The sequence below is a fragment of the Pogoniulus pusillus genome, chromosome 8 (assembly GCF_015220805.1).
Source record: "Pogoniulus pusillus isolate bPogPus1 chromosome 8, bPogPus1.pri, whole genome shotgun sequence".
NCBI classification, from domain to species: domain Eukaryota; kingdom Metazoa; phylum Chordata; class Aves; order Piciformes; family Lybiidae; genus Pogoniulus; species Pogoniulus pusillus.
Window position 1 is genome coordinate 4,888,923 of NC_087271.1, and position 23,908 is coordinate 4,912,830.

The following is a 23,908-nucleotide window of genomic DNA, read 5'->3' on the forward strand; positions in this document are numbered from 1 at the left end:
CTGATTTTACCAACAGTGTGTGCACAAGTCTATGCTAGGTTTGCTCCAGCTGTGTCCCTGGATAGATTCCATGGCTCTGATTTTACCAACAGTGTGTGCACAAGTCTATGCTAGGTTTGCTCCAGCTGTGTCCCTGGATAGATTCCATGGCTCTGATTTTACCAACAGTGTGTGCACAAGTCTATGCTAGGTTTGCTCCAGCTGTGTCCCTGGATAGATTCCTCCATGGCTCTGATTGTACCAACAGTGTGTGCACAAGTCTATGCTAGGTTTGCTCCAGCTGTGTCCCTGGATAGATTCCTCCATGGCTCTGATTGCACCAACAGTGTGTGCACAAGTCTCTGCTAGGTTTGCTCCAGCTGTGTCCCTGGATAGATTCCTTCATGGCTCTGATTGCACCAACAGTGTGTGCACAAGTCTATGCTAGGTTTGCTCCAGCTGTGTCCCTGGATAGATTCCTCCATGGCTCTGATTGTACCAACAGTGTGTGCACAAGTCTCTGCTAGGTTTGCTCCAGCTGTGTCCCTGGATAGATTCCTCCATGGCTCTGATTGTACCAACAGTGTGTGCACAAGTCTCTGCTAGGTTTGCTCCAGCTGTGTCCCTGGATAGATTCCTCCATGGCTCTGATTGCACCAACAGTGTGTGCACAAGTCTATGCTAGGTTTGCTCCAGCTGTGTCCCTGGATAGATTCCTCCATGGCTCTGATTGTACCAACAGTGTGTGCACAAGTCTATGCTAGGTTTGCTCCAGCTGTGTCCCTGGATAGATTCCTCCATGGCTCTGATTGCACCAACAGTGTGTGCACAAGTCTATGCTAGGTTTGCTCCAGCTGTGTCCCTGGATAGATTCCTCCATGGCTCTGATTGTACCAACAGTGTGTGCACAAGTCTATGCTAGGTTTGCTCCAGCTGTGTCCCTGGATAGATTCCTCCATGGCTCTGATTGCACCAACAGTGTGTGCACAAGTCTATGCTAGGTTTGCTCCAGCTGTGTCCCTGGATAGATTCCTCCATGGCTCTGATTGTACCAACAGTGTGTGCACAAGTCTCTGCTAGGTTTGCTCCAGTTGTTCCCCTAGATAGATTTCATGGCTCTGATTGTACCAACAGTGTGTGCACAAGTCTCTGCTAGGTTTGCTCCAGTTGTTCCCCTAGATAGATTTCATGGCTCTGATTTTACCAACAGTGTGTGCACAAGTCTCTGCTAGGTTTGCTCCAGCTGTGTCCCTGGATAGATTCCATGGCTCTGATTTTACCAACAGTGTGTGCACAAGTCTCTGCTAGGTTTGCTCCAGCTGTGTCCCTGGATAGATGCCATGGCTCTGATTGTACCAACAGTGTGTGCACAAGTCTAGGTTTGCACACACAATGGCTGTGATTACTTGCCCCATAACTATCTACATGTATAAAGCTTTCTGAACATGCATTTATCTGGTCTGGTACATGCACAAATCATTTCACAGGTCAGGATCTGATAAATACTAAATATGATCCAATGAAAATTAGGAAAACCTTTAAGGCACTTAGAAGTCCCTAACTTTTGCCATTTCTAGCTTATAGCTTGGGTTTGTAGCTATATGTAATCATCCATCTGAATGTAGGAGATCACTCTGAAGATAGGCTAGTCTCTTCCCTTCAGAAGTGAAACTATCTGTGGTATTAGGGTCTCCTGAATGGCAGAGATGGAAATGCTTTTTGGAGGAGAAATTGCTAGGTCTGAGAAGCATATTTTGTGGATGCTCTCATGATCCTTTTTTTTTCCATCCACAGGTTTAACCTTTTATTTTGCTTTAGACTCGATCTAAGTGATGAGGAACTTGTGTGTGTATGTTCATACTGCCAGCAAAGCACGAAGCATTCAGTCCTTTGCTGTTTCCCTCAGGTACACAAATAAATCACAGACTCTCTGCAAGAGTGCAGCATTCAGACACTCAGGTAATGTAGAATCCAATTCTGCCAAAAGCTTCCTTCAGAATTCAGGAGTGGGACTGCTTGGCAGTGTTTAGCCATGCATTTTCTCTACACTGAAACTGTGTCAAACTACAGGTGGCAGACATGGTGTTTATGTTTCTAAAGTGAACTTTTGTCCAGGTAGACTCAGATGCCAGTATCTGGTTCTGTTAGGATGAGCTACTGCCTTTCTCTCTAATGAAGCAGGAATCTGATGTCAGCTGAGCCATATTTCAGTTCTAGTGATGAGGTTTCTGATGCTGACATAATCCTCATATTATAAACACCTGTGCAAGTTGGTGGAGCAAACAGATGATTGTGTAAACCAGACAGAACTAATTAGGCTTGTCAGCTTACTCCAGCCCAGCAGTGCAACACATTTTGCTATGTGGCTCTCAGCTGCCCCCCTCCCTTGTTTTTCAAACTGTAAAAACTGCATCTAATTGCTGTCTGAAGCGGGCTAAAGGTTGATGCATCTACTACAGTTCTGTAAGTGTACCATTATTTACTGGTTCAGTTTAGCTGTATTTGCAGAGCTTGTGAAGCTTTGAAGACTTTACCAAAGCATCCCCTGATTGTCAACTCAGAGAGGTGTCAGCCTGGTTAATTTGCATGCAGAGAGGCTGACCCAGCTTTGCACAAAAGCTGCACTGAAACAGTTCTGTTTTGGACACTGAACACACCAAAGCAGACACACTCCTCCTGCTCCCTGTCCCCAGCCACATGCCTAAGAGTGCTGGTTTATGTTACTCATCACTCACTCCTGCTAGCAGACAAATTCAGTACACACGGAACTCACTTGGGTGCAAATCAAGGCCTCCCTTCTAGGTAAGAAATGCATTCTCCCCTGTGCATTTTTCTTCTCCTCTTCCATGGAGCCCATGCTCAAGGGTTTTCTCTGCTGTTTCTATTGTTTATTTCTCCCATTACTTAATCATAGAATCAACTAGGTTGGAAGAGACTTCCAAGATCATCCAGCCCTATCTACACCATGGCACTAAGTGCCTCATCCAGGCTTTTCTTCAACACCTCCAGGGACAGCGACTCCACCACCTCCCCAGGCAGCCCATTCCAATGCCAATCACTCTCTCTGCCAACAACTTCCTTCTAACATTCAGCCTAGACCTCCCCTGCCACAACTTGACACTCTGTCCCCTTCTTCTGTTGCTGCTTGCCTGGCAGAAGAGACCAACCCCACCTGGCTACAGCCTTTTCAGCCATCATACACGAGGGTCACGACACAAACATGCAGCTGAAATCATCTAGAAGGTACTGTCTCAGAAAGAAAAGTGTGCAAGAGAAAACAAGAAGTTCCTTACTCTTTTTCCAGGTGGACCAGGTGGGCCAGCTTCACCTGAGGGACCTGGTGGACCCTGCAATGGAAAATGGCAAGATCAGAGGTGACCAAGGATAACAGTAAATGCAGCAAACATCTGAAACATGTTGGCCTCTTTCGATGGACAGAAAGTAAGTCACATCAGCACACCCAGTGAAGGACCCTTGCATGGTCCACAAACCCTTCCTTAGGGTGACCTTTTGCCATTTTAAACAGCTGTTGGTACTGCACAAAGTGCAATCATTCCTTTTTTCTCTTCCTGTTTGCAACAAAACATTTCTGAGTGTGGCTGCACAGACGCAGCAGATGGTCCTAGGCTACTGTCTAACTCCACACAGAAGAGTTTTTGCTTTCTCTGGTGCTGGATTCATTACTGTGGGCTAATTTTTTCCACTGGCACCTGTGAGTCAGCTACCCCTTGCCTGGTTTTCTCTTGGAAACTCTTTTGTGCATTGGTAACCATTTGGCCAGTCAGTTTTGTTCAGTGCATCAGCATTTCCTGGTTTTAGACTATACAGTCTGACAATCAGAACTCCCAAAGCTTGAAAGAGACTTTCCAAAATGGAAGCCCTTTTTGCAATTTAAAAAATGAATTAAGGAGGTTCCAATCATAGAATCAGTCAGGGTTGGAAAGGACCACAAGGATCAGCTAGTTCCAACCTCAGGGCACCCTACCCTAGATCAGGCTGCCCAGGCCTCATCCAGTCTGGCCTTAAACACCTCCAGCGATGGGGCCTCAACCACCTCCCTGGGCAACCCATTCCAGCCTCTCACCACTCTCATGGTGAAAAACTTCCTCTTCATGCCCAGTCTGAGCCTTACCCCCTCCAGCTTTGCTCCATTCCCTCTAGTCCTGTCCCTAAATGGGACTCCACAAAACTCTAAGAACTTTGGTGATTAATACAGGTACTGCTCATATACTTCTTAACTGTCTTAAAGGGTTCTGCTTCCCTTCACCAGGGCAGCCCGTGGTGCTGGATTTGATGCAGCATTCCTTCCTTACTCTCACTGTTGCTCCATTTTTAGCGCTGCTCAGCAGCTGCAGGACAAATCCTTAACAGATTATTTGTTTCTACTGCTAAAAGGAATTGAGCTCTTGTTTCTGATTGTTACTCTGATGTGGACAGCTCTATCTCTGCAAGGGCATAAATAGATACTTTCTGTATAACAGAGAGATAACTTTGAAAATCTGTACAAGTATGAATGTATAGAACAGAAGAGAACACAATTCTATGACTCTGACATGCAGATCAAACAGAATGACAGGAACAACTCACAGGTTGACCAGGATCACCATCTTCACCCTTCTCTCCACCAACACCATCTTGACCCTACAGAATTCACAGGGAAATAATCAAAGTACAGAATTTAGCTAAATTAACTAAGTTAGTTTCATCTGAGCACTGGTTTTCTGCAGAGCATTTTGCTAGGGACACTCTTTTGCAGAACTTTGTCAAGCATTCTAAACCTTTCTTTTTTATAGCTTAAGAAACACACAAACAGAAAAGCAACAGATCTTAGACCAAGGACCTCATTCCCAACTCAGGGAAACCAAGAGTGGGAGCTAAAACTGGTTCTTTAAAATATACTTACAGCTGGACCAGGCTCCCCAGGGGGACCAGGATCTCCAGGAAAACCAACTGGGCCCTAGATAAATCAAGAAAGAACCGAGGAATGTGTCATCCACCAAGGAGCAAGAAGCAGTGGCCACCAGCATGTTGCAAAGCATATAATGAATTCAGTTCAAATGTAGATGGTGATAGGTAGTTCTATAGGTAGCACAGCTTCAGCAGTGCTGTGTGTTAAGTTATTAGTGCTTTGTGTTAACATTATTAAGCTCACTTACTGGGTTACCCTTAGGTCCATCATCACCTGGAGGTCCTTTTGCACCTGGTGGTCCAGCTGCTCCAGGTGGACCAGCTTCACCTTTTTCTCCCCTTTCACCTTTTGGACCCTGTAGAAAACACAAAAATGCCATCTGGAAACTGAAGGGCTAAAACCAGCTTACAATGGCAAACCTGCTTCAAACCTGGGCAATGTTTCTCCTGGATAAACACTGGCACATGAATGGGAAATTAGGACCATAACCTCCCACTGGAAACCTGTGAACCTTGTCTGAGTGCCAACATCTGCACCCAGCTAGCATTAATGAATTGTCTTCAGAGGGAAAAGCATTCATGGTAAAGACAATATCTCTGGAAGAAAAGAAAAGGAAGCCTTCAGCTTTGTCTTCTAGCTGTTAGTCCAAGAAGTGGATATGATTGTACAGAACCAAACTGCACTTTAAAGGTTGAAGTTCTTCACTGAGGATGTGAAGGAAACACCCCCAAATACACAAGTCATCTATGAAATGCCAGATACATAATTGCACCATAATAAGGGTTAATCATGGGACTGAACTACAATACTCACAGAGGTTCCAGATTCTCCAGGAGGTCCAGGGTTACCAGCTTCTCCAGGTTCACCCTGTCAATGCAGGAGGATAAATGGGTAAGTCATTAGGGGCAATATTTCTGTTCTTACACAACTCTCTTGTGCTTGTTTGTGTGGACAGCTTACAAACGCTGTCTTTTCTTGGGCCTGCCTAAGGGGGGGTTGTTGCTGTGCTACACTCAGCTGAGTTTATACAAAGATCACAGGTCTGACCTCTGAGAGGCTTAGTGCAGACACTGATTTTACTGAATACATGTTAGCTCTGCTGTGGAAAAGAGAAGGGAGGGAAGTGGTGCAGTACACAGTGCAGTATCACAAACAAACCTAGATTTTAAAGCCACATTTATTTACTTAGGCTTTGTGAAAGAGAAGTGTGAGCTTAATGTTACGTGATCTATTTCCTCTCTCTGGTGACTTCTCTGTGATGTAAAACGTTTCAGTCCTAGTTTTGAGAAGTCAGGAGCAGCTTACTGGGTATTTGGAAGATGTGCATGTCAGAGCTTTGATATCAAGGTAAAGATAAGCATGTGTTGGTGCCTTTTGCTTTTCCATTTTGATCTTAATTATAAGCACAACAACAGAGAAAATTGCTGGGTGGAAGCTGGAGTTAAGTGGGTTTAGTTGAGTGTAAGTCTCAAGACTTCTGGACAGCTCCGTGGAGGCTACAGGCATTAATAACGCAAAGCTGCGTGCACGTTTGTCCTGCAGATGGCTTTGAATGTTTTTAGGGCTTTGTGTGTACAGCAGAGGAAACAAGGAGGCAGTTCCAGATACATGGCACTAAGTGTGGCAAAACTCTTTTCTGACTTTCTGGAAGGGGGCTTTGGAGTCCCAGTATTAATGACAAAATATCTGCTGCTCTAGCCATTCAAATACAGGAGTCAGCAAATCTATTTCACTCCCCAGCAGTAAGGGGGAGGATGCCCAAATGTTTTTGCAGCCTCTACAATGAGTAGTGCAGTGCATTACCATCTGTGCCTGGGCTGGTTTGAGACCAATTGAAAAACTTTACTGAGAGAAGGGACACCTTTAGCTGGGAGAAGAAAGGAAAAAGCAACATGTGCCCTATTATCACTCATTCTTCTGCTGAGAAACACAACTAGTCAAAATACAGGTGTAAGACTCACTTCTCATAACCTGCTCAGCTCACTTCAGGCTGTGCCTTCTTTCTGGCAGTCTGGTCTCTGTGGCTGCCTCTGCCTTAACTGAAATCCAATCTAACCCTTTTCCCTCTAACCTCCTTGTTGTCTTTTTGACATCTTGCCTCAGATCATAGAATCAACCAGGTTGGACAAGACCTCCAAGATCATCCAGCCCAACCTAGCACCCAGCCCTAGCCAGTCATCTACACCATGGCACTGAATGCCTCATCCAGTCTTTTCTTGGACACCTCCAGGGACAGTGACTCCACCACCTCCCTGGGCAGATATCAGGTGAGCTATACCTGGGTTGATCTGGTGCCAACACTCACCTTTTCACCAACACCTCCGACAGAACCAATTGAGCCTGGGGGACCTTGAGGACCCTGTGATGATAAGAAGTGTTAGCTTTCCAAATGCAGCTATTCCAAATGTAGTGCCTATTACTGAGTTACTTTTGAGAGAACAAAAAGAGGTTAATTCTTACATCAGCTCCGTTGGGGCCCTGGGGACCTCTTGGACCTGGAGGGCCAGGTGGACCCTGTATAAAAGACACAATTTGATAGAGTTACAGTCATAAAGAGTAAGTCCAGTGGAGCTTTTCTGGCCAGTAAAAGGTAATATCCTCTGTCTGTTGAGGACTTTTAATCTTTGCACTTCTACAGAAACAGCAGGTCCAGACTGCTGCCCACTGCATGAGTTCAGGTGACAGAGGTTCCAGGCAATGTCATACATGACCTGAGCTGGGGATGCTCAGAAGCCTGGGGCTCCTGAAGATTGGTTTCCTACCCTGTATTGTCCTGCAGCTTATCTGCATGCCCATTCCGCCCTGCAAAGCCCTGCAGCAGCTTACATGGTAACAGCTATCTGACAGTACTGTGCCATGGTGCCTGTAGCTGGGCAATCACAAAGCAGCCAGACTTGGCAAAGGGTGCTGGAGGCAAATGCACACTGTTTATAGCTTGCACTGCCGTCAGGCCAGGAGGCATCCTGTCAACAGCATAAACATTTGGAAAAGGTAGTGTCAAGAGCACCCAGAGAAACAGAGCAGACGTAGCCAAATAGTGTTTGCCATCTTCTGGCCTGGAATTACCTGAAGCTAAGGTACAATGCCCTGAACTGCAGAAAAAGAGCTCCAAACTCTGTAGTGCAGTGAACTTTCAGTTTTCTCTTGCTCTCCTGCACTTGCTTATCACTAAGCTCTCTCACACATAACATCTGCTTTGCTGTCTGCTCTTCAGAGTGTTTTCTTAAGTTACATAAATCCTGATATTAGAGATGAAGAGATAGATGTAGGAAAGCCAAGTAAATCCAAGAGTGAGTTCCTGTTACACAAAATGTTTCATAAGGCACCAAATTCAGGAACAGCTTATCAAATGATGAGCTACAGAGAAAAGACAATAACATTGGATGATACTTATCTTCTCTGGAGTGACCAAGGGGAAGAAGCATTACAGAATCACAGGTTGATAAGGGCTGAAAGGGGCCAAGCTCCCAGCTAAAGCAGGTTCACATAGGGCAGGCTGCACAGGAATGCATCCAGCAGTTTTGAATGTCTCCAGAGAAGACTACACAACCTCTCTGGGCAGCCTGCTCCAGGGTTTTGTTTCTCTCAAGGAAGTTTTATCTTATGTTTAGGTGGAACTTCCCATGTTCCAGTTTGTACCCATTGCCCTTTGTCCTGGGCACCACTGAAAAGAAACTGGCCCCATCCTTCTTGACACCCACTCTTTAGATACTTAGCATTGATAGTTACCATTGGGCCCACATCGCCGTTTTCACCCTTTTCACCTGGTGGGCCAGGCAGACCCTAAAACACATGGGAGAGAAAAAAACCTCTTAGTAGGGTACTTGTAATGATGAATTATTGTACAGCCATATGGAACAACCTAAATCAGATCTACATGTGAAACTTGAACTTGTAGGAGGGAGAACCAAGCCACCCAAACCTATCTGCATTAAAACAAAAAGGATTTGTTCATATTGCAGCAAATGTATAGGTAGTCCTGGGATGCTTAAACCAAGCGAGGCAGAAAATGTCCTGAGAAAGGAAATCTCACCCAGAAATGCAAGGGTGGCTGCTTTTAACCACACCGAAGTCATTACCCAGTGCATCGTGGTGGTTGTGAGGCTGCTATTAGATGATCAGCAGGAACAAGCCAGCTGTGGCTCCTGCCATGACCCAGTGAGGTTCTGCAGAGCCTGTATTTAACAAATGCCAGAGTGCAGTCTGGCAAAGTGGAAGCTCATCACTGGTAGCACTCTCTTCAGTTGCAGGACTGATTACAGCACATGCTGAGTTGTTATGCCAGGGTGATGCTAACACTGCTGGTACTTTCTACCTTTCTTGATGCTTGCTTCTTGTAGCTGTGTAATAGTTTAACAAATTAATCTTGAACGTAACTTTTTCTTACTCTCTGATGAGTTTAAAATACAAGCCTGTAGCTAACTGCTTTGAAAAGCCATTAGAACAGAAGCTGAAACTGGGACTAGAAGCCAGGTCTTCAGAGAGCTGATCCTCCCACCTCAGGTAAACTAGATCTTCCCCTTGCCAACAGTACACTTACTTAGTTCTACCCTGTGAACGTAAGACATTTAGCTTAGAAAGTTGAATGCCTTCTCTGTTATGCTTCATGGTCACACTAAACCCAAACAGCTCATTCAACTGCTTGCAGAGGAATTGTTTATAGAACTGTGAGGGCAATTAAACCTGGGTTTGAAAAGCCTTTCCCAAGCCATTTGGTGAACTATTTCACCACCAGTTTCACTGAGAGTATTTCCTGTGTTACTGAACATGGTGTGCTTGTACTACCTTCGGTTCCTCTTGGCAAGAAGTAATTGAGATGTTGTCCTGGAAGGCTAATAAGCCTATTAGATGTCCTGGTTTACTCCACCCTTCAGCTGATGGGCAGATGCAAGGGCAGGAAGAAAACAAAGGCTTGAGCCATTATGTTCCCTCCCAAAGTGATAAATAGATACTCACAGGTGTTTAGGTACTTGCTGGTGTCTTGCCCAAATAAAGATGAGCAAGCCCTGGGGTCACCTAATAGGGTCAGTTTTGCAAATGCCTTTCTGATTGGTGAATCTCTGTGGCCAGAGGAGCCTTTGCACTCAGGCAAATAATATAAACTGAGCTAGGTTGCAAGCAGTTGTGCTGCTTCTGCCTCACTGCGCTTGGCCAACATGTTCTGCTCTGCCTTGTGCTTCAGACCAGCTTAGCTCTGATGATTTGGGCTTGAACTACCTGGAAACTTAAGTGCCTCAGGTTTCCCAGGAGAAGTCATTTAAGTGCCTCATGATGTGGCAAGAAGTGCCACAGACATAGTGCTCTCTGCACACCTGCAAGTGCTCCTGCCTGCACTTCTGCAAACCTCCATGCCAAGAGGACCCAGAGATCATCTGCCTCTTTCCCAGCACCCTGGGAAGATCTGGAAGCCTCTCAAGAGCTGAGCAGTTCCAACACCGCCAGAAAGGAGCCAGGGACTATACTGAGTTTTCTACCCCACCACAGTGAGTAGAACAGGCTTTCCCTCGGGCTCTAGGCTGCCTTTTATTTGTGAGGGGGACAAAGCCATCTTGTGGCTAAGCTTTCCCAATGTTCTGATTCTCCTAAATGAATGAATTGCCCGTAAGCATCCTTGTGAAGACTTTCCTGACTGAATCAGCACTCAAACTTAACTAATTTGTATATAGCTGTGGGCAGGACCTTCCAGAAGTAAAATTAACTACATATTTTATAATTCCTGCCCCAACTAAATCAGAGTTTTGTCATCTAATGTTTCAAAATGTAAGTGAAATGGCTACAAACTGACTGTAAAATAACCTGGGCAGGCCTATAGTGGTTTTAATTTTTTCTTTGCTTTCAGCTCTTTTTCTTAAAGAAACTTCCCTATTTTCATAAATCTTATCAAAATGCAGTAGCAAAGAAGCTCACAGTTACAGTCATAAACATCCAATGCTCACTTTTATGAATAAAAATACTTTTTACTTAATGTAAGTACTATCAGTGGAATTTAACTGCAGTAAGCACAGTGTGGTTACCATGGGGTATTATAGAATCATAGGTTCTATATGATACATAGAATCAAAGGCACATACATTAGCAAAGTCTCATTGCAAAGACAAGATCATAGAATCACAGAATCAACCAGGTTGGAAGAGACCTCCAAGATCATCCAGTCCAACCTAGCACCCATATACATAAAACAGTTTAAGCTGTTACACCTCAGCAGCTCATAATTACAGGGAGAATTGTGCCACAAAATGAAACAAACTTTTGATTCCTTCAGTGCTGTTTAGCAAATGTGGCATCTTAGGCCATGAACCAATATATTCAAGTTAAAATCTTAAGAGAAATAAAGCTCCTTCTTTGATAGATTTCAATGGATGAAGTCTCAAACTAATTGAGCTTTATATTTATGTAGCCTAGCGCTTGTTAAACTTAAAATGTGGAGGTGGACTTTATTGTAAAGCAGGAGCTGAAACTATATCCTAGAGCTGAGAAAATTAACAAGAAATTTTATTCACTGTTTAGAATAATGAAAACACCTAAGCAACTCCTATTAGCAAACACCTAAGCAACTCCTATTAGCAAACACCTAAGCAACTCCTATTAGCAAACACCTCAGCAACTCCTATTGGCAAACACCTCAACAATTCCTATTGGCAAACACCTCAACAATTCCTATTGGCAGACACCTCAACAATTCCTATTGGCAGACACCTCAACAATTCCTATTGGCAGACACCTCAACAATTCCTATTGGCAGACACCTCAACAATTCCTATTGGCAGACACCTCAACAATTCCTATTGGCAGACACCTCAACAATTCCTATTGGCAGACACCTCAACAATTCCTATTGGCAGACACCTCAACAATTCCTATTGGCAGACACCTCAACAATTCCTATTGGCAGGCAGACACCTCAACAATTCCTATTGGCAGGCAGACACCTCAACAATTCCTATTGGCAAGCACACACCTCAACAATTCCTATTGGCAAGCACACACCTCAACAATAATTCCTTCCTATTAGCAAGCAAACACCTCAACAATAATTCCTTCCTATTATTAGCAAGCAAACACCTCAACAATAATTCCTTCCTATTATTAGCAAGCAAACACCTCAACAATAATTCCTTCCTATTATTAGCAAGCAAACACCTCAACAATAATTCCTTCCTATTATTAGCAAGCAAACACCTCAACAATAATTCCTAATTCCTTAATTCCTTCCTATTATTAGCAAGCAAACACCTCAACAATAATTCCTAATTCCTTAATTCCTTCCTATTATTAGCAAGCAAACACCTCAACAATAATTAATTCCTTCCTATTATTAGCAAACACCTCAACAATTCCTATTAGCAAACACCTCAACAATTCCTATTAGCAAACACCTCAACAATTCCTATTAGCAAACAAACACCTCAACAACTCATATCAGCAAACACCTCAGCAATTCCTATTGGCAATTAGGAATACTTTTATCCTGAGTTGTTACTGCTGAAAAGAAAGATGTTTTCCAAGGCAATATGAATCTACACAAGACATCTCTGTTAGTGCAGTTATCAACCGTTTATCTTCCACGGAGGATTGCAGCCTTTTATGAAATTCTTTGTGAACTCCTTTATGTAACAGAGTTTTGTCCTGAGATACCCTAAATTCCTTTCTTCTCTCTCCCTCTCTGTGGATTTGAATGGGAGAAGAAGGTGTGAAAACTGCTTTCCTGCCCTGCAGGCTTGGAGGGGAAACAGCAAAAGGTGCTTTCCGCACATGGGCTGACCTGTGTAGAAGCCCACACTGGAATCAGGCTGGTGGTTGGCTGGGTTTTTGCACCCAGTGTAAAAGGTAAATGGATACTTTGTCTAGGATAAGGAGAAAGCGAGCAAGGGAGAACAGGAAAAGGGTTCCCACCTTGAGAGGTCCCTGCCTTGAAAAAAGAGCTCCTGAGAGAGTGCCCGACAGAACAGGTTCCTGCTGTGACTGAACCTTCCCTGCTTTTGGACAGCTCCTAACTTTTTTGTACGGCTCTCTGTTTTATCCCATCCATGCTTTTGGATGGCTCTCCCCACTTTTTCACCCTTCTGTGCGAACCTGCAGGCTTGGCAAGCCCTGGGGTCCTCTGAGAGAGAGCTCCTGGCATCAAGACCAGCCCCTCTTGGACTGTATTAGTAGCCAACTTCCTGGCTGCCTCCTGGACTGGGATGCTAGCAGTTTTGGCTCTCCCCTGACACTGTGAAGACAGTGTTGTTCCACGACCATCCCACTCATGGAAGAAGTGCTCAAGGCATTTATGAGTTTGGTAGCTCTGCCACTTGCCTTGGGCTCCTGCGGCGTGGATCTCTATTACTGGATATTGCCTGCAGCATCAGAAGGCTGCTTCCACAGAGGAATCTAGCAAGGAATTGTTGCTGAATACTTACTTCTGTAAGACCTGCTGTTCCCTTGATCTTCTGCTTAGCCTGATTGATAGTGGGGTAAAGCTGTGTTTATAGCTTAGCCTTTTCCACTTCCTGACTCCCTAAATATCTGAATTTGCCTATAATACCCTTTTTCTGGAAGAAATTCCCTATCAAACAGAAGCTGTCAATAAACTAAACTAATTTTTGTATACAGTTTGGGGGCAGGGTTCCAGGAAAAGAAAATCATTCTATTTTTGCAATTCCTGACACACACATGTTAATTCCCTGCCTCCATGACAAGTTTATGGCAGCTACAGGTTGACATTCAGCTTAGTGCAAGAGAGGAGGCAGTTCAGAGATGGCAGCTAGAAAGGAGCCATACTGGTTTCTACAGTCAACACTATCACTATGATTTGCCAGAAGAGAATATCCATGGTACAGAAAAGGAGTGTGCATATAATGAGCCACAATACAGTTTCATATGTGGGTTAAAAAGCATTTCAAAGGGCACTGTGCTCTAATCTGATTCACATGGAAACAAAGCCAAAGTCCTGCATGTCTTGTTCTTCTTTTGGTATGCTAAAAGAAATAGTCTTCTTTAAACCCCAGGATTTTCCAGCTGTAAGTCTCTGGCTGTAGCAACGAGGCACCCAGAGTTTATTGTGTGCTTGCTTGGTGGTTATTCACCACCAATAACAAGTGTAAGAGGAATAAGCAGGCACCTGTAGAAAGCTGCCAGCGATGGCTGCAGAGTATAAGCATCAGGGAATTCTGCTCATCTTTCAGAACACGAGGAGTGTCTGTCATTGTAACAAAGAGAAACACACTATGTTGGCCAAAGCCATTGTGAAAAGACAGTAGATGACAAGGATGTCTTAAATATGCCTCCAAGTTGGATCTTTCCTTACAATGTGGATCAGCAGCACAAAGAAGGGCTCTTGTTAAAACAGAGGCTGTTGGGACTCCATAAATGAAATTCTACAGGTTGTGTTAGCCTGGAGTTCAGCTTCAGAGTGACCTGCCAATCTCCTTCAACACTCCATTTGCTATTTAGACATGAACTTTGTGAATATGGAATCTTTCGGTTCTTAACTGCTGCCATTATATAATAGAAGAAAATACTCAGGTTTGGATGCAGAAATCAAGATCCTTACAGGTAGAAGGCAGAATAATAAAGGAATTTACCTGTAAGCCAATAGGGCCTGGAGGGCCAGGGAAGCCTCGAGGACCTTCATCACCTTTTTGTCCAAACATCCCTTGCTGACCTCTTGGGCCTGGCTCCCCATCACCTCCCTGTTTGGAAAGAGTGAAAAGCAAAGGCATCACAGGTCTGCTAGTAACAGATCCAGCTCCAGGGACACGCAAACACCTGCAGGAGGGCTCTGGCTCACTCCTCATGTCTTTACAAACGCATGCATCCCACCCTGATGGAGTCTCATACGTTACACAAGCACAACAGCAGCATATGCTCTGGTTTAACACAAGTCAAACAATACTGCATGGCTTGCAGACATTTTCCAGGAGTACCTCTTTCACAGCTGGCAAAACCATTCTAGCTTTTGACTACTTCAATGTGAGTAAATATGACTATCATATCACTCTACCAGTCTTCATGGTAGAAGAATTCACAAGGCCTTCGAACTCAAAATCAAAACCATCCTACCTGCTATCAGGTGGATTTTACATAGAAGACTCTCTTTTAAGTGTGCCTGGTCCCAGGCTGCTTTTACCACTGCCTGCACACAAAGCACCCAGTGTGCTCACTGAAAGCATGGGCCCCAGTCACTGTTTATACCATTTCATTTTATGATGATTCCTTCCCATTACTGCCCTGCTGAAAATCTGCAATAAAATAACACCTGTGCAGGCTTGTTTGTAGTAAACTGCACATAAGTGGACAGTAATAGAACTGTTAAGAGTGACTTGAACTTTGCATGCTCAGAAATGTATTTCCAATCATAGAATCAATGATCTGAAATGCATTTCTCAATATCTATCTATTTTTCAATATCTTTCTCAATATTTCAAATCACAAAATCATTGATTCTGTGATTGGAAATACATTTCTCAATATGTATCAATTTCTCAGTATTTCTCAATATATTCTCAGTATTTCTCAATATATTCTCAGTATTTCCAATCACAGAATCATAGAGTCTATAATTGGAAATACATTTCTCAATACGTATCAATTTCTCAATATTTCCCAATAGATTTTTCAGTATTTTAAATCATAGAGTCATTGATTCTATGATCTGAAATACATTTCTCAATATATATCAATTTCTCAATATTTCCCAATATATTTCTCAGTATTTTAAATCACAGAGTCAATGATTCTATGATAGGAAATATATTTCTCAATATATATAAATTTCTCAATATTTCCCAATATATTTTTCAGTATTTTAAATCATAAAGTCATTGATTCTATGATCTGAAATACATTTCTCAATATATATCAATTTCTCAGTATTTCCCAATATATGTCTCAGTATTTCAAATCACAGAATCAATGATTCTATGATAGGAAATATATTTCTCAATATATCAATTTCCCAATATTTCAAATCAAAGAATCATAGAGTCAATGACTGGAAATATATTTCTCAATATACATCAATTTCTCAATATATTTCTCCATATTTTAAATCACAGAATCAATGATTCCATTACTGGAAACATATTTCTCTCTATATATACATTTCTCAATATATTTCTCAGTATTTTAAATCACAGAATCATTGATTCCATTACTGGAAATACATTTCTCAATATATATCAATTTCTCAATACTTCTCTATATATTTCTCAGTATTTCAACTCACAGAATCAATGACTCTATGATTGGAAATACATTTCTCTCTATATATCAATTTATCAATATATTTCTCAGTATTTTAAATCATAGAATCAATGATTCAACAATTGGAAATATATTTCTCAATATATATCACTTTCTCAGTATTTCTCAATATAGTTCTCAGCAACAGAACTGTTAGGAGTGATTTGAACTTTGCATGCTCAGAAATGCATTTCCAATCATAGAATCAATGATTTGGAATATATTGAAAAATAGATATATATTGAGAAATGTATTTCTCAATATTTCCAATCACAGAATAAATGATTCTATGATTTGAAATACATTTCTCAATATGTATCAATTTCTCAATATTTCCCAATATATTTCTCAGTATTTTAAATCACAGAATCATTGATTCCATTACTGGAAATACATTTCTCAATATATATCAATTTCTCAATACTTCTCTATATATTTCTCAGTATTTCAAATCACAGAATCAATGATTGGAAATATATTTCTCAATATATATCACTTTCTCAATATGTCTCAATGTAGTTCTCAGCAACAGAACTGTTAAGAGTGATTTGAACTTTGCATGCTCAGAAATGCATTTCCAATCATAGAATCAATGATTTGAAGTACATGTCTCAATATATATCAATTTCTCAATACTTCTCAATGGATTTCTCAGTATTTTAAATCACAGAATCATTGATTCCATGATTGGAAATATATATATCAATTTCTCAGTATTTCTCAATACATTTCTCAGTATTTTAAATCACAGAATCAATGACTCTATGATTGGAAATATATTTCTAAATATATATCAGTTTATCAATAGATTTCTCAGTATTTTAAATCACAGAATCATTGATTCCATGATTGGAAATATATATCAATTTCTCAGTATTTCTCAATATATTTTCAGTATTTTAAATCATAGAATCATTGATTCTGTGACCTGAAATATATTTCTCAATACATCAATTTCCCAATATTTCAAATCAAAGAATCATAGAGTCTATGACTGGAAATATATTTCTCAATATACATCAATTTCTCAATGTTTCCCAATATGTTTCTCAATATTTTAAATCACAGAATCATTGATTCTATGATTGGAAATATGTTTCTCAATATATATATATTTCTCAATATATTTCTCAGAAATAGAACTGTTAAGAGTGATTTGAACTCTGCATGCTCAGAAATGTATTTCCAATCATAGAATCAATTACTTGAAATACATTTCTCAATATATATCAATTTCTCAATATAGTTCTCAATATTTCAAATCACAGATCAATGATTCTATGATTGGAAATACATTTCTCAATATGTATCAATTTCCTCAGTACTTCTCAATATATTTCTCAATATTTTAAATCACAGAATCATAAGAGTCTATGATTGGAAACACATTTCTCAATATATATCAATTTCTCAATATTTCCCAGTGTATTTCTCAGTATTTCAAATCACGGAATCATAGAGTCTATGACTGGAAATATATTTCTCAATATATATCAATTTCTCAATATTTTAAATCACAGAATCATAGAGTCTATGATTGGAAATACATTTCTCAATATATATCCATTTCTCAATATTTCTCAGTACTTCTCAATTTATCTCTCAATATTTCAAATCACGGAATCATTGATTCTATGACTGGAAATATATTTCTCAATATGTATCAATTTCTCAATATATTTCTTAGTGTTTTAAAATCACAGAATCATAGAGTCTATGACTGGAAATATATTTCTCAATATATATCAATTTCTTAATGTATTTCTTAGTATTTTAAAACCACAGAATCATTGATTCTATGATTGGAAATATATTTCTCAATATATATCAATTTCTCAGTATTTCTCAATATATTTATCAGTATTTCAAACCCCAGAATCAATGATTCTATGATTTGAAATATATTTCTCAATATGTATCAATTTCTCAATATTTCAAGCCCCAGAATCATTGATTCTATGATTTGAAATATATTTCTCAATATATTTCTCAGTATTTCAAACCACAGAATCATTGCTTCTATGATTGGAAATATATTTCTCAATATATATCAATTTCCTCAATATTTCTCAGTATATTTCTCAATATTTCAAACCCCAGAATCAACGATTCTATGATTTGAAATATATTTCTCAATATGTATCAGTTTCTCAGTATTTCAAACCCCAGAATCATTGATTCTATGATTTGAAATATATTTCTCAATATATATCAATTTCCTCAATATTTCTCAGTATATTTCTCAATATTTCAAACCCCAGAATCAATGATTCTATGATTTTAAATATATTTCTCAATATACATCAATTTCTCAGTATTTCAAACCCCAGAATCAATGATTCTATGACTTGAAATATATTTCTCAATATGTATCAATTTCCTCAATATTTCAAACCCCAGAATCAATGATTCTATGATTTGAAATCTATTTCTCAATATACATCAATTTCTCAGTATTTCAAACCCCAGAATCAATGATTCTATGACTTGAAATATATTTCTCAATATGTATCAATTTCCTCAATATTTCAAACCCCAGAATCAATGATTCTATGATTTGAAATACATTCTCAATATATATCAATTTCCTCAATATTTCTCAGTATATTTCTCAATATTTCAAACCACAGAATCAATGATTCTATGATTTGAAATATATTTCTCAATATGTATCAATTTCCTCAATATTTCAAACCCCAGAATCAATGATTCTATGATTTGAAATAGATTTCCCAATATATATCAATTTCTCAATATTTCAAACCCCAGAATCATTGATTCTATGATTTGAAATATATTTCTCAATATATATCAATTTCTCAGTATTTCTCAATATATTTCTCAATATTTCAAACCACAGAATCAATGATTCTATGACTTGAAATACATTCTCAATATATATCAATTTCCTCAATATTTCTCAGTATATTTCTCAATATTTCAAACCCCAGAATCAATGATTCTATGATTTGAAATCTATTTCTCAATATATATCAATTTCCTCAATATTTCTCAGTGTATTTCTCAATATTTCATACCCCAGAATCAATGATTCTATGATTGGAAATCCATTTCTCAATATATATCAATTTCTCACTGGATTTCTCAGTATTTTAAATCACAGAATCCCAGAGTCATTGATTCCATGATTTGAAATACATTTCTGAGCATGCAGTTCAAAGAACTTCAAGTATCAGATGAGTTACAGCAAGATTGGAGGTTTCTCTGAATATCTTACTTACAGCTATCCCAGGAGCACCGACAGGACCCTGGAGACCTGGTGGACCTGGAGGACCCTGAAACAAGCAAACATCCAGAAGGAATATTTACTAATTGCAGCACCTGGAGTGAGATTGACACAAATACAGAGGTAAGTCTGTGTGCATGATTGAGGTCCATTAAGCAGTTCTCCATTTCTCCATCAAGAATGAAGCATTACTCATAACTCTTTTCCACTCAGTACAAACAATCATCATTTGGCTTTTGAGTTCAAAACCCCAGATTTGCACACCTATAACACACTTCACATCAGTTCTTGTGGGAGGTGTCCCTGCCTATGGTGGGGCAGGGGGAGAGGTTTGGAACTGGATGATCTTTGAGGTCCCTTCCAACCTAAACTATTCTATGGATTTATTGAGAGTGCATTTGTAATGTTTCAGAATACTGAAATTAGATTCCCTATACACACATGAATCAAACTGAAAGGCAGGTTTTGATTCACAAGTACACACGAGTCAAACTGAAAGGCAGGTTTTGAGTCACAAGTACACACGAGTCAAACTGAAAGGCAGGTTTTGAGTCACAAGTACCAGATAATCATGAGATCTGTGTGGAAAACCTCAACCTTTCTTTCCAACAGAATGGCTCTGAAAGGAACATCTGATTTTTACTTTCAGTCTCCTCACAGAATAATAATTCCCTAGATTACATTGCAGGAGATTTAGCTGTGATGTAATGAAGATATCTAAACCAGTATGGGAACATGAGATACTAGTTTCTGATGGGGTTAAAATGGTGTGGCCAGTCTGGATTTGCACCAGCTGGAGAGACTAGGCTGATTCAGAGTGAAGGTAAGGCATAAACCCTTAGAGCTGGAAATGGCTGTGTTCTGTGCTGCCATTGCAGATGGCAAGGCAGGTGTCTGCAGTTTCAAGGCAGGCAATTCTAATTCAGTGCAAAATGATGCTTGGAGTTAAAAGACCCAAGATTAGAAAAAGTGAACTTCTTAGTTCTCATATTCTTACTTCTTTCCTTGGGATTTGCATCTATGTTAGACCATCTTATTTCCTGGGGCATTTGAGGGCATTTGAAGTGTCCAACTACGTATTGCTGCTCTTTTGTGTTCCTTTGTTTTGTCACAGGCCTGGTGGCAGTATGTGAAGCAAAGCTCTTAAGCTCTATGGTGACATCTCTCCTTGAGGGGACTCCTAGGAGTGTTTCTGTTGACTGGGAGAGTTACCACAAGAAAGGGAAATAGGAGGCAAGAATTGTTAATGAAAAAGTAATCCTGGAGTGGATTGCTTCTACCCTCTGCAGGGTGCTTCCACCTGCTCCTTCGTTTTATAGGGTTTGAAGGAGATCTCCATATCTTTAATCTCAAATACTCATTTTGACGTGAGCTATTGTTGGAAGGTACTTGGTGATTGCTTCATGAGAGGTTATTTGGACATGTGGCCAGGCTCTTTTTCCCATTCCTCTGGAGGGGGAATGGTGAGAGACTGACCAGAATCATCCAGAGTAAATCTTCAATTACTAAAGACAGCTGAGGCGGCCATTTGAACCTCAAGAGAGGATGTGCATCAAAACTGTGCTGCCTCCCTAGCGAGAATATGGCAACATAGTATTTTTGTTAGGCTTGGTAGAGGTAAGTCCCCCAAACATAAATCCCTGATAGTTTCAATAGGGAATTGAAGATGTTTCCAGCTCTTCAACAGGAAAGAGGGATCAGTTCTTTGCTCAGGGTCCTTGCTGGTTTAGGCTCTAAATGTGCACCAAGGCTTTTGTAAGTGTCTAGCTATTGTCCTTCCTCTTTATGCCCTGTGATTTCAGGTCTAGGTACTTCCTACCTCTTCAGAATCTTTCAGAAGTGGCTAGCAAAGGCTTTCCTCCCTGCCCAAATAAACATCTGTTGGCATGTTGAAAGGAAAGCAGCTTTGAGATGGACACGCTCAGAAACGGTCATGGTTGAATGACTGCAATGGAGAGCAAGCAGGATTCCATACAAATGAGGCAACACCCACACTGAGTCCTGCATGTTAAGCACAACATATTATACTCCCAAATGCCTTAAGCCTTGAAACTGAGAGTACAGGATATGTTCTCAAATGGTTCCGATGCAGACACCTTGAGCCAGCTGCTGGCATGTGCCTGGATACTTTGGTACTCACTCTGGGAGCTGTGGCCACAGTCTAATGCTCAGCGTAAGTAGCTCTGCTAAAATGAACTGAAATAGAAAATGCAGCATCTATTTGTTTCTGCTGCTGATTGCAGCAGCATCTCTAATGAGGAGGCATGTCCAAGGGCAAAGAAGAGTAAGCATGTGATCATGTACAAAGCCTGAAGTGGACCTGGACCTTGATCTGCTTCATAGGCTTCCTCTTGCCCTCTTTGAACGTGGCTTTTCTGTGTGCACAGACAGAGGTGGCCAAAGAGGAGCTGCATCTATCTCTCTGTATCCCACAGCTGCTTTACAACTACAACAGTAAATAGATTGAGATGGATTTTTAGTTAGCTGGGAACAAGTCCATAGCTCTAAAATTGCCTTGTAAAAATGCTTTAATTTGATAAATTGTATCATTCATCTCAGATTGAGCAGAAGTCATTTTAGTCTGAAGCAGAACCTGTTCACAATTTGTTTGCATGTGCATTTCTTGGAAAAGTGAGGTTTATAAGAAGTCTGTTTTCTGCAGTGAAAACTGCAGAAGTCCTTCTCACAGACATAACTGAAAGGTGCACCTTTAAAACAAACAAAAAAGGTCTTCTTTTGGTACATATTTTTGCCACGTTATTGTCTATGAAATTCTCATAAAAGTAGATTTTCACAGAATCATAGAATCAAACAGGTTGGAAAAGAACTCCAAGCTCATCCAGTCCTACCTAGCACCCAGCCCTGTCCAATCAACCAGACCATGGCACTAAGTGCCTCAGCCAGGCTTTGCTTGAACACCTCCAGGGACAGCGACTCCACCACCCCCCTGGGCAGCCCATTCCAATGCCAATCACTCTCTCTGGGGAGGAGCATGAGGAACACTAACATGTACATGGCTCTCTGAGTACAAACCTCTAGTGCTGCATCACAACTCCACGTGGTTCTGAAGGGGTTTTGAAGAGTCTTTTCATATAATCAACCAGGTTGGAAGACACCTCCAAGGTCATCCAGTCCAACCTATCCCCAGCCCTATCCAGTTGTTGCTGTTGACTCATGTGCAAGGCTGCCTGTGTGCCTCATGAATGATTACTCTTTATTTACAAAGAATGGGATCAACAAAGGAGTTTGCTACTCACGTTTTCACCCTTGTCACCTTTACTACCTTTCTGGCCTGGTTCACCAATTTCACCCTGTAATTGAAAGTTAGAAGTTAAACTTTTTTGGTCCAAAATGGTCTCCTTCAAACTTAGCTGAAGTTATCACAGGATCTTTAAGGGCTTCCTTTGAGAGGATTATTCTGTGTTTTGTGCTGCTTCTCCAAGTGTGAAGGCCTAAGGAGGGTGATTCTGTGCTGATCAAGAGCATGTCATATTAATCCAGGTACTGACTGCTATGCTGCAAAGAGCAGCAAGAGCTGGCTTTGGACTGAGCTGTAAGAAAAGCAAGCTGTGTTCCCCATGTCATCTTTGACATGAACTTCAGGGGAAAGCACAAACTCATCCAACTGTCTGTGACTGAGCAACTGTGTCTCATGGTATTGCAAAACTTCTACATTAGTCAAATCAACAGGAAAGAAAAGTTATCTTTAGCCAATAATGAAAGATAAACTAAATCACAGTAGATACTATCTGTGGGCTAGATAATACTCATGCATCACAAAACCAAACCTCAGAGTCTTTACCTTTGCCCTATGCAAACTAACAGCACAGCAGCAGTTCAAGCAGACATGAAAGATGATCCTGAAAGGTGCTGTGTCCTAAATTCTGTCAAAAGTCAACAAAGTATCTCTGCTGCAAGCACATTATTTTGACACTGTCAAACTCTCACCAGTGGTTCCATATCACTCTGCATTCCTGGGAACATTTTATCTCACTCATTCAGCAGAATGAGTTTCTAATGCAGGCAGAAATCAAGTTTACCATCACCTCCCTCGATTAATTTTGCTGACGTTCACGCCAGGGTAGATGTTAGTGTGCTAGTCCTTGAGCACAAATCCCAATGCCCCATGGTATCTGTCCCTCAGGCATCTGATTAGAGAAGGGATTTGTAGGGTTTTTACAGAGGGAGTCTGGGGAGGCAGGGACAGAAATTGCTTCATCACCATACTCATTGTGAGGAAAGCTACAACCACATTAGTGCATCTCACAGATGTGCTAATATCCAGTGTGAAGATTCACCTTGTCACCATCTTCTCCAGGAGAACCACTAGGACCAGCAGGACCTGGAAGACCTACAGGACCCTGTACCCCATCACGGCCAGCTGGACCTTGAGGACCCTTTTCACCCTGGTTTTGAAGAAAAGAAAGGGATCCACATTATTACAGGAGCCTAATGAAGATTTCGGCACTGACAGTCACATTACCAACAGAAAATAGATAGAACCCCCCCAAACAGCAGAAAGGAACTACAAAGGGAAGAGAACACAT

General features: G+C 40.9%; 1 protein-coding gene across 2 annotated transcripts in view; it reads right to left on the minus strand.

Annotated features, from left to right (window-relative positions):
• COL11A1 (collagen type XI alpha 1 chain) overlaps positions 1 to 23,908 on the minus strand; it is a 172,414-nt gene that overhangs the window by 18,348 nt on the left and 130,158 nt on the right. For both annotated transcript variants that reach the window (XM_064147071.1, XM_064147070.1), the window contains exons 43-54: positions 23,660 to 23,767; positions 22,619 to 22,672; positions 19,357 to 19,410; positions 14,455 to 14,562; positions 8,618 to 8,671; positions 7,349 to 7,402; positions 7,194 to 7,247; positions 5,702 to 5,755; positions 5,136 to 5,243; positions 4,883 to 4,936; positions 4,567 to 4,620; positions 3,273 to 3,326 (exon numbers count right to left, since the gene is read on the minus strand). In XM_064147071.1, the coding sequence (XP_064003141.1) occupies positions 3,273 to 3,326; positions 4,567 to 4,620; positions 4,883 to 4,936; positions 5,136 to 5,243; positions 5,702 to 5,755; positions 7,194 to 7,247; positions 7,349 to 7,402; positions 8,618 to 8,671; positions 14,455 to 14,562; positions 19,357 to 19,410; positions 22,619 to 22,672; positions 23,660 to 23,767 (810 nt within the window). The remainder of the gene's footprint in view (positions 1 to 3,272; positions 3,327 to 4,566; positions 4,621 to 4,882; positions 4,937 to 5,135; positions 5,244 to 5,701; positions 5,756 to 7,193; positions 7,248 to 7,348; positions 7,403 to 8,617; positions 8,672 to 14,454; positions 14,563 to 19,356; positions 19,411 to 22,618; positions 22,673 to 23,659; positions 23,768 to 23,908) is intronic.